General features: G+C 35.3%; 1 protein-coding gene across 1 annotated transcript in view; it reads left to right on the top strand.

Annotated features, from left to right (window-relative positions):
• LOC126829635 (serine/threonine-protein phosphatase 2A 65 kDa regulatory subunit A alpha isoform) overlaps positions 1 to 12,060 on the top strand; it is an 80,823-nt gene that overhangs the window by 49,122 nt on the left and 19,641 nt on the right. Inside the window, exons 9-13 of the mRNA XM_050559621.1 lie at positions 2,957 to 3,113; positions 5,346 to 5,568; positions 6,193 to 6,253; positions 8,072 to 8,226; positions 10,375 to 10,517. Coding sequence (XP_050415578.1) covers positions 2,957 to 3,113; positions 5,346 to 5,568; positions 6,193 to 6,253; positions 8,072 to 8,226; positions 10,375 to 10,517 — 739 coding nt within the window. The remainder of the gene's footprint in view (positions 1 to 2,956; positions 3,114 to 5,345; positions 5,569 to 6,192; positions 6,254 to 8,071; positions 8,227 to 10,374; positions 10,518 to 12,060) is intronic.

The raw sequence follows: 12,060 nt of genomic DNA, 5'->3' as shown, positions 1-12,060 counted from the left end.
ATGATGATATAGGTTGGTTGTGTTGCCACCTTTAGCCATTACTGGATTTGTGCAAACTTTGCAGAATATTGTGGCCTGGTCTACGTCGTTTGGCTTAAACCCAAAGAAAGTCCAAACGGGACTGGAGGAATTTTTTTTAGGCAGCAAATCGTCGGTTGTTGTCACTTTTTTACTGTTGCTAGACGCCATGATGGATATTTACCCTTGACCCGCCGGTACTTAATATGCTATATTTTATACTTGTAGACGAATTTAATTCTATCAATAGAATGACATACTAGTTAGTCGAAGCAGAATATTAAGTTTTAATATAACGATAATATGTAACCAGAACTAGCAGGGTTCTAAAATCTACTTGTCTGAAAATCAGAACAGTGACAGTTGCGACTGGGGTAAATACTCTCCAACCTTGACCTTGCCAAACACATTTTCCTCGCTTACTAGTCCAAGCGACGATGTATTATCATCAATATTGGGACATGATAATTATCATAATCGCGATAATTTTTTTAAGTCACGATAAACCGGTTTTTCGATATTTTTAAGTAAGTCCGATATGATAAAATCGCCGATGATTTTATCACGGTATACCGAAATACCGGTATATCGCCCAACCCTAGTGTAACCCATGCATCATTTCTTACTACATATTTTGGAACAGACCTTGATCGTCTAGTATTGTCTCTGGCCGCATTTGTTTCTTATTTTCTTCTTAGATCTCCACTTTAAATATTGTGTATTTATTCTGCCACTTATTCAGTTGATGGTTACACACAGTAACAACAATACCACATTTCGTTTCTACGTTTTATATTAAGCACTGCTACATATAGGTTACATAGTAACAAGTATAAATTACAACAAAGTCATTCTCCACTCCCTCGACCCCACCATTCCGTAGAACGAGTTTACTGATGGATCCCAACACTGGAGATACGGTATCTTATTTTCTTCTTAGATCTCCACTTTAAATATTGTGTATTTATTCTGCCACTTTTTCAGTTGATGGTTACCTACAGTAACAACAATACCACATTTCGTTTCTACGTTTTATATTAAGCACTGCTACATATAGGTTACATAGTAACAAGTATAAATTACAACAAAGTCATTCTCCACTCTCTCGACCCCACCATTCCGTAGAACGAGTTTACTGACGGATCCCAACACTGGAGATACGGTATCGTTTAGAATGGGGTTTTTGGCACTGGAAAGTATGCATATAGTTTACTTTTAAAACATTGTTCGATAATGATAAAAATCGTTTAAGAATTACAAAAATGGTTTAGTTAGTACTATGGCTTAGTTTAATGGTAACAAATTTAGTTTCTCCGAGAGGCGTTTATAAATGGACGACCTGTTCACTTATCTACAGCGTTTACTTATTAAACGAGCCGTTTACTTTCCCGAGATAGGTTGTTTGTGGACACTCTACAGGTCACAATTTTTATACGCCCACATTTTCATGTGGACGTATATTGTCGTCGCCTCTGTCTGTCCGTCCGTCCGTCCACAATTGTTTGTAAACACTCTAGAAGGTCACAATTTTTATCCAATTTTGTTGAAACTTGAAATGTAAATTTATAACCCAAAGATCTCGGTTCTTTTCGATATTCGTGCATATCGAATTGTAACTTCTTGAATTATGGCCCCATGATTGTACGGAAAATCCTGTTTTTAGCTTGGGGTCGCTCTAGAGGTCACAATTATTATCCGATTAAAATAAACCTTTGAATATATCACCGTTATACCCTAAGGATGGTTGAGTTCGAATTTTGTAAAAATCGACCAAAACTGACAGACAAAATGGCCACGCCTCGTACTCAAATAGCGTAAAAATATAGTATATCAATGTTGTGGACCCTGTAGAGGTCACAATTTTTATCCGATTTTCATGAAACTTGAAATGCATGTTTATAACCCAAAGATCTTGGTTGCTTTCGATATTCGTGCATATCGGATTGTAACTTCTTGAATAATGGTCCTTGATTGTTCGAAAAATGGTGTTTTTAGCTTGGGGTCGATCTAGAGATCACAATTATTATCCGATTTAAAACACTGTTTGAATATATCACCGTTACACCGTAATTTAGGTTGAGTTCAAATTTCGTGAAAATCACACCAAAACTGCCATATAAAATGGCCGCCCCTCGTACGCAAATATTGTAAATATATGGTATATCAAGGTTTTGGACCCTCTAGAGATAGGACACAATTTTGATCTGATTTTGATGAAACTTGAAATACATGTTTATAACCCAAAGATCTTGGTTTCTTTCAATATTCATGCATATCGGATCTTAACTTCCTTAATTATGGTCCTTTATTGTACGAAAAATCACTTCTTTTTTTGAGCTTGTTCTCTGTCCATCTCTTGCAAAATGTGGGCGTATCTTGCATGGCAACCGCTTGTTATTATCTGATGTTAACATAACTTAAAATATAGGTTTATATCTCAAAGATCTCGTTTCTTTTTGATATTGGCATGTATCGAACCCTAACTTCATGGATTATGGCCCCTGATTGTAAATGCGTTTTTTTAGCTTGTTCTGTCTATCTGGGCGTATCTTGCATGGCAACTGCTTGTTTTAAATTTGCTTGGAAGCAATGGGGTCATAAGAGGATGAACCCCAGAGATTAGATTTCATAGATCCTTATCAAAATAGCTCAACATTGATGTTTTGATTTCTGATAAGCAGCATTTGGGACAAAGCTGCTGTGTGTGCGTATTCCACGCTTTGTGTGGCTATCTCTTGTCAAATTTGTGAAGAACTGGGACCGTGACAGGATGAATCCTATTGATATTCTCTGTTCTCCGTCCACTATTTGAAAATGTGGGCATGACTTTCATGGCAACTGCTTGTCAACTATCACATAATTCTGCTAACATTAGCACTTGCAAGAAATATTTCTTAATCCGAAATTTTAATTTTGATCACTTCTATCTCTCTTACAGACTTTTGTCAGAATTTATCTCCAGATGTGCGAGAAAACATCATCATGACCAACATTCTCCCCTGTGTGAAAGATTTGGTAGCAGATGCCAATCAACATGTCAAGTCAGCTTTAGCATCTGTCATAATGGGTCTTTCTCCTATTTTGGGAAAAGATAAGTAAGTATTTTGTTTAAAGTATAAATTGGCTATAAATATGAAGAATGTGGGGACCCTTCATCACTAAATCTTATGAAATTCTACAGCCATTCGTTGTGTGAATCGATTTTGATTTAAAGGACAATATAGGTGCCAGTCATTATCACATATGTTTACACTTGGTGTAGGGGTTTATTAGATCAATACCTTGATGGAGTCTAAAGATGAGCATTTTCTGCTTTGGGTAAGCAGAGGTAAGTAATTTGATTGGTTGATGCTTTGGGACACGATAACTTTAGTTCTAATTAAGTGAGAGTGATGAAACTTGGTGTATAGTTTCATTACATCAATACCTTGACTAAGTTTGCTAATGAGCATGTTCTGCTCCGGATAAGCAGAGCGATAAGCAATTTGATTGGTCGAGACTTTGTAACACAATAACTCGCATTCTAATTGAGTAAGAAAATTCACACTTGGCGTAGGTGTCTATTAGGTGAATGCCTTGATGGAGTTCGAAGATGAGAATTTTCTGCTTAGGGTAAGCAGAGATAAGCAATTTGATTGGTTGATGCTTTGGGACACAATAACTTTAGTTCTAATAGTAAGTGCAGGGGGACTGCACCACACAAAATTTACACAAAAACAAATACACGGACAGGACATCATACTTAGGAAAACACAAATATACAGACAATTCTAATCATGTGAGAATGAGAACACTTGGTGTATAGCTTTATTACATCAATACCTTGACTAAGTAAAGTTCGATAGTGAACATTTTCTGCAGAGGGTAAGCAGAGCGATAAGCAATTTGATTGGTCGAGACTTTGGAAGATAATAACTCTTCCTTCTAATTGAGGTAGAAAGTTCAAACTTGGTGTAGGTGTTCATTGGGCGAATGCCTTGATGGAGTTCGATGATGAACATTGTCTGCTTACAGTAGGCAGATATAAGCAATCTGATTGGTTGATGCTTTGGGGCACGATAACTTTAGTTATAATGAAGTGAGAGCGATGAAACTCTGAATATAGATTCATTATAACATTACCTTGACTAAGTTCGATGTTGCGAATTTTCTGCTTAGGCTAAGGAGCGATAAGCAACTTGATTGGTCAAGACTTTGGAACATAACAACTCTGCTTTTAATTGAGGTAAAATGTTTAAACTTGATGTAGATGATCATTAGGTAAATGTCTTGACTGATTAACATTTGGAACTAAAGTTAAGCAGAGCTAATCAATTTCATTGGTCGATGCTTTGGGACAAGATAATCTTGATTCTATCTGATAGAGAGCAATGATCCTTAAAGGAGCTAAATCTCTAATATTTGGGACCTACAAATTGACACAAATGGGTCACAGCGTATATAATAATGTAAAATGAATGTAAATAAACTGATTTACATTCAGTCGTTTCCATTTTTACTCTAATTTCAAAGCAGTTATGTTCGGCAAAATACACCAGAAGTCTCAATCCAATGGTAATCTCTAGCGTCTGGTTATTCCAATCTACACCGATAGTATTTATTGTGCTTTCTCTCCAGATAAGAATATGGGGTCAACGTTTGACATGACTTGTGGAATATGTCTAGCCTCGTTCTTCGAGTCGCTTGTTACAAATTGCGCTGAAATTTACCACTTGTAAATTTTTTATTTTGTCTTAAATATTGGCTATCAGAAGCCCATTTTTTCCAGTAAGATCACAACACCAATGTTGATTAAAATTGACAATGATTCGTGTTTTCATTGTCGAAGGTTTTGGATGATATTGAGTTAGAGACTTAGCTACTTTAATGTATAGTTTGATTGCTCGATACTGTTGACAGAAAATAAATGTGCGATTAAGTAATATGTGTCATCTATTTATTTTGGGATTTCGGCAAGGAACATCAGCCTCACTGTTGGCTTGTTTCTCTTTTTTGCGGAGAGTGTACGGCATGGACTATTTCCGAATAGGATAATAGATGCTATTTCTCTTGAGAGAACTTACTAAATTGAACAATAGTGGGTTCATAATCTGTTATATAAATGATCGAATTTCGTTTTGGCGAGGTAAAAATAGTTTTCAATCGGATTTGAGCGTACCTATATTTATAAGGCGTAGGACCAGAATATTTTTTCGGTCTTTACGATGATGGGGATCTATTTGGAAATAGAAATGACTGTAAACCCACCTTCACAAAACTGCTTTTGTTGATATAGTTAGTAACTGGGAATGATAGACTCCTTTAAAGATTTTATACTCTTCTTTCAGTACAATAGAGCACTTGCTTCCACTATTTTTATCACAACTAAAAGATGAATGCCCGGAAGTACGACTTAATATAATTTCCAATTTGGATTGTGTAAATGAAGTTATTGGAATTAAGCAGCTGTCACAAAGTTTATTACCAGCGATTGTGGATCTTGCAGAAGACACTAAATGGAGAGTCAGATTGGCAATAATTGAATACATGCCTCTTTTAGCTGGGCAGTTGGTATGTATACTTTACTTTTGTTATGTTTTCTCCCTGAGATTTCAGCTCAGATGGTGAGCTTACACTTGGTGTTAATGATGTATGGTATTCTCCTACAGAACTCTATTATCATATAAGGCCCCATAAGCCTACCATGTAAGTCACAGCATACTACAAAAATGCAGTAAAAGTTTTACTTTGGTGCGAAATACTTGACACTAAAAATGTCTGACAATCAAAAGTATTAAACAGAAACCCTAGTCTAAAGTCTTTGCTATTTGACTCTTTTCTCTGAATCAAATACTTATAAACCATTTTCTTCAGTGTACTGACATTGACATTTCTTGTAAACATATAGCCAATCACGACTTAAACTGGAATAATACATATGGGAAATATAATCCCTTGTGAGTTGAATGAAGCTTGTATCACTATGGCTAGAGAATGTAGTGGACACTTACAACTGATCCCCAGATCCATTTATTGAATATTTTTGTTGTTTATTACTTGTAATGTGTGTGTCTTGTCAGTGTTTATTTTTGTGTGGTGCACACACTAATAATATTAAGCTTTTCTGAAAGAGTTAATTGTTGTCTTATGTATGTGAGGTAAAGTTTGTTTATTTAGGATTGTTTAAATTTTTAGGGAAATGAATTTTTTGATGAGAAACTGAATGCATTATGTATGACTTGGTTAGTTGATCATGGTAAGTAAATTTTTATACGCCCACATTTTCATGCGGACATATATTGTCGTCGCCCCTGTTTGTCCGTCCACAATTTGTTTGTGGACACTCAACAAGTCACAATTTTTATCCGATTTCGACGAAACTTGAAATATAGGTTTATCTCCCTAAGATCTTGGTTCCTTTTGATATTGGCATGTATCGGACCATAACTTCATGGATTATGGCCCCTGATTGTACGAAAAATCGCGTTTTTAGCTTGTGGACCCTATAGAGGTCACAATTTTGATCTGATTTTGATGAAAAACTTGAAATGCATGTATATAACACAAAGATCTTGGTTCCTTTTGATATTCGCGCATATCGGATCGTAACTTCCTGAATTATGGCCCCTGATTGTGGTCTCTCCAGAGGTCACAATTTTTATCCGATTTAAAAAAACGTTTGAATATATCACCGTTACACCCTAAGAATGGCTGAGTTCGAATTTCGTGAAAATCGGCCCGTGCATATTGGATCGTAACTTCCTGAATTATGGCCATTGATTGTACGAACAGTCGCGTTTTTAGGATGTGATCCCTCTAGATGTAACAATTTTTATCCGGTTTAAAAAAAAATGTTTGAATATATCACTATTACACCTTTATGATGGTTGAGTCTGAATTTCGTACAAATCAGACCAAAACTGCCGGACAAAATGGCAAATATTGTAAATATATGGTATTATCAAGGTTTTGGACCCTCTATAGAGAGGAGGGGGGTTGGATGGCTGAATGGTTAGCGTGCGCGCGCTGTATCATAAAGTCTGTCATTGAGTCGACTGGCGTGGTTTCGAATCCCCGGTTGTACGTGACAAGGAGTAGGATCGACTGTCCAACCTCATGGGTTTTCTCCGGGTCCTCCGGTTTCCTCCCACTGCTAAAGACCCCTACGCGCAAGCGATTTATGTAAATAAAATTAAACTATATGTTAGTCCCGAAATGACCTAGTTTGTGTCGAGTGGACGTTAAACCCCATTTCTCTCTCTCTCTAGAGAGAGGACACAATTTTGATCCAATTTTGATGAAACTTGAAATTCATGTTTATAACCCAAAGATCTTGGTTCCTTTCAATATTCATGCATATCGGATCGTAACTTCCTGAATTATGGCCCTTGATTGTACGAAAAATCACTACTTTTTTTGAGCTTGTTCTCTGTCCATCTCTTGCAAAATGTTGGCGTATCTTGCATGGCAACCGCTTGTTGTCCAATTTAGATGAAACTTGAATGACATGTTAAAGGCTCAATACCACTCTTGTTGTACTTGAATAATATGTCCCAATCTTTATTCTGGTCAACAAATTGTACTATTTTACAATATTCCAATTAATTGATGATACAAATTTCATCTTAACACACCTAATTTAAAAAAATTGGAAAAATTCAACTAAATGATTTGAAAAGTCTAACGTAAACCTTTTCAAGTATGACTTGGATTTCAAAATATTTTCAATCCCTATGGACAAGTAAAATAGGATGTAATGGATAATTTACACAACAGGTAGGACACTTAAACATCTAATACTTAGAATAAGGCTATTATTTATTTTCTGGGGCTGTCAAGGCAGCAAGAGTGTTATTGTCCCTTTAATGATCAAAAGATCTTGATAGAGTTTGAATTTGGTGCACATCAAAACTGACAATAATTCAATGTGAAGTACTGGGGAAATGAGAGGATGATTTTCCCTGTCCCTGTCCATCTCTTGCAAAATGTGGGCATATCTTGCATGACAACCGCTTGTTAGATCCTTAATATATTAGTATTAATTATACATACAATTATGAATAATTTATTACAGTTTATGCTATTAGGGAAGCTGCTACTTTAAATCTAAAGAAACTAGTAGAGAAATTTGGAGTGGAATGGGCTCAACAGATTGTCATTCCCAAAGTAGTACAGATGTCCCGTGATACAAATTATCTTCATAGAATGACTTGCTTATTCTGTGTAAATGTAAGTACAATATGATACATTCTGAAAACCTGAATAATAACTCTCACTACAGTGGATTGATAAATTGTGTAATACTGACCAGTAATGATTTTTATACGCCCACATTGAAATGTGGTCGTATATTGTCGTTGCCCCCGGCCGGCCGGCCGGCGTCCACAAGTGCTTGTGGACGCTCTAGAGGCTAAAGTTAATATCCGATTGACTTTAAATTTATATACAGTGTTTAAGGCCATGAGACGAAGAAGTCTATTCATTTTCAGTGATTTTCGATAATTACTGCCAGAGTTATGGCCCTTGATCACTTCAAAAAACCTTGTGGATGCTCTAAAGGCTAAAGTTAATATCTGATTGACTTTAAATTTATACACAGTGTATGAGGTCACTAGGCGAATAAACTTATTGATTTTCAAAGATTTCTGATAATTACTGCCAAAGTTATGGCCCTTGATCACTTTGAAAAATCTTGTGGACGCTCTAGAGGCCAAAGTTAATATCAGATTGACTTCAGATTGATACACAGAGTTTAAGATCTTGAGACGAACAAGTATATTGATTTTCAATGAATTTTTATGACTTGGAACAGCTAAATCCATGATACAGTATTAAAAGTTTTGTATACAAAACGTTAGCATGGGGCAGAACTTTATAAAAACCAAACAAATTCTAATGGTTTTCTGAGTTGTTGCTCTTAATCAGATTTTAGTGTATTATAAATGTTTCATTACCGAAAAAAGTAAAAATATGCGACAACTCTTGTTGACTGCCAGGACAATTTAGCTGCTGTGGGCGTATGTTTCATTGCCTGGCAACCTATCTTTGTCGGTTTTAAAAGGATTTCAGCTTTATAGTTGTCCACAGCTCATGTGAATTTAGAATAAAAGAAATGGGAGGGGAGGGGGACAGGGCTGTCGGTAATTTTTCACGGTTGATTAGCAGCACTGCTAATCAAAAAGTCCAATTTTGCCAAATTTGATTAGCAAATTTAAAAATTGATTAGCAGTTTTTCAGTTTCAACATAAAACACCTAAATAACAAGATATTACTTTAGTTCATAACAAATATGATTAGATTCCATTCTTACTAATCTTAGATTTTTTTAGGACTGCCACAAGTACTTGTGACAGTTTGTGAATGTGATGTAGACATTTAGTTTGTGAATGTGATGTAGACATTTAGTTAGGTCTTATGTCTGAAGCCAATTCTTAACAGTGACTTCCGAAGCCCCAATCATTTTAATTGTTATTTTTTGTACGTTAGAAATCTTCGTTAGAAAACAATTTCGTCTGCTTTTTATCGTGTATTGCTTTTTTTGTTCAATCGGGCGCACCTCGATTGACTAGACACACGTGATATTTTACGGGAATTTTTACTTTGATTTATCATTTTACAATACGTTAACATTTATTATTTTATATTTTATTTACAATACGTAGAGGATACACTGGATTTATTTCTTTCAAAATATCATATAATTACTTGATGTCTCGCAACGTGAGTGGTACTACTTGATTCCCTGTTTCCAGTTTAATAGTCCCTATTCATAGAGTTATGTCCCTGTATTATATAGTACCGTATAATGAATTGTGTCTGGGTAGTTCGAGAAGAAAATGTCACACGGAGAATTCAGTTTTGTTTATAAAATTTTATTCAACATTTTATACTCGTTGAAATTGTTGAGAAAGCTTTCTAGTCTTCAAATGTGGATTATCCTTGTGTCAATATCCAAAATGACAGGCATATTAATGATTCGCAGTTACTGCGAATCAAAAACTTTAGATTTTAATTTTTGATTAGCAACGGACAAAATATGTATCGCAAATTGCGCTGCGATACTGGTTGTCGGCAGCCCTGGGAAGAGGAGGGATAGTTGTTGCCAGTTGAATAGGAACTCGGGTCTTCATTTCGGGAAAAATTTATCCAATGAAACAATGCTAAAAGTAAACACATTTTACTGAATTATAGATCTTTTGTCCGTTATTGACATCATGTATAATTAAACACTTAGAATTACATAGTTAAGACTAAATTGACAATATATCAATAGGCATTAAAAATACCACACTTAATGATAAAAATGATTTTTATTTGCCAGAAAGATGACCTAACTATTTTATTTCTGTTATATAATTTGACAATGATTGATTTCAGTTGTTGGCAGAAGCTTGTGGTTCTGACCTAACAGGTAGACTATTGTTGCCCATGATAACTGGAATGGCTGGAGATGCTGTAGCCAATGTTAGATTTAATGTAGCAAAAACACTGCAGAAATTAGGTCCTCTCTTGGATCAGTCGTAAGTACAGTATATGCCTTCATTTATGTTTTTTATCTCCTCAGATCTTTATATGCCACCATGCAAATGTATATTGTCGTCGGCCTCTCTCTCTATCCGTTGTCTTGTGGCGAAATTCATGATCTGATTGACATTGTTCATAGACAAAGAAGCAAGGATTCTATTTTGTCCAATGTGAATATGCACAATTGGACATCAAGATATGTTGAATCAAACTAGAAATTCCAATAGAATGATTATTGTTGATAATATTAATCGACACGATTAAGAATTGAGTTTGCGAGAGAACCATGCAAAATTTAAAAAAAAAAGGCACAAGCTGTGTCAGGCGATTTTGACCAAACTTTGCAGATTTGGTCATTGGGTATCCTGTATACCCCACATGAAATATGAAGGTCACCAACCCTGTAGTTATGGAGAACCAGCTATAGCCATTTTAGAGTAAAAAAAACCCGTCATTTTTAAGAAAATAATCCCAAAATTCAAATATTTCCCATAAATTGCCCATTGATTATTTATTTTTTTAAATTATTTTTTATGAATGATCTTGTCTTCTACTTCAATATATATGACTATTAAATTTTTTGGAAACCATTTGAGGCTATGATTAATTTATTTCATGATGTTATATCTCACCCACTTCGGGGCTGAGGACAATTCTATTAATAATGGATGTTGAGGACTACTAATACTAATATTTGGTTTTGACAACACGACTGGCACAGATTTCTTTCATATTAAATTTAATGGTCGAACTTGAAGAAAATGACTTCATTTCTGACATCTTTTTCCAATAAAATCATTCATTGCCTGGATTATAAGGCCTGATAATGCTCTATGGAATCTCCTTCCAGCAACCCTGTGTAGGGCCGGTACAGATGATTCAGGAGTTACATAAGGATCAGTCCTTGGACCTGTCCTTTCTGTAATGTATACTAAGAATTTAGGACGAACTAATTGATAATCATGGTTTCTAGGAAGACATTCTTATACAGCTGATCGCAAATTACTCCCTTTCAAAAACTGTTCCATCCCCAAATTATTCTGACATCAAATTGTGTACACATGAAATTAAAGATAGGATGACAAAAAATATGTTGAAATTAAATGTAATTGAATTAAGTAAATCTGAATGTATTGTATTTGGTCCAAGTACACATCTGAAAAATACAAGTTCAAATGATGTGGTTGTACGAGATGCAAAACTTGTACCGTGCCACACTGTGAAGAACTTAGGTGTCCTCTTAGGGTCCAATTTAAGCATGAACAGTCACATTAGTGAAATTTATTGAAAGTGTTATCTTCAGTGTATAAAATTCGTCAAGAAAAGTTGTAGGCCAATAGGACCCACTGGTAGACGCCATTCATGAAAGTTGTAGGTCCTAACATTAAGTTGTGGGCCCAATAAATATTAACAAAACACACGTACACTACCCCACCCCACCCCAAATGCCTTTATTTCTAAGTTCTAGCCATTTGGGACAGGTTTAAAAGTTAAAATATGTATTCAATATTGATTGACTGTACACATTACAATTTTAAC

This window comes from Patella vulgata, chromosome 8, assembly GCF_932274485.2.
Source record: "Patella vulgata chromosome 8, xgPatVulg1.2, whole genome shotgun sequence".
Classification (NCBI taxonomy): Eukaryota; Metazoa; Mollusca; class Gastropoda; family Patellidae; genus Patella; species Patella vulgata.
The sequence above is the reverse complement of the archived record's forward strand: the minus strand, read 5'-3'. Positions and strand labels throughout refer to the sequence as shown.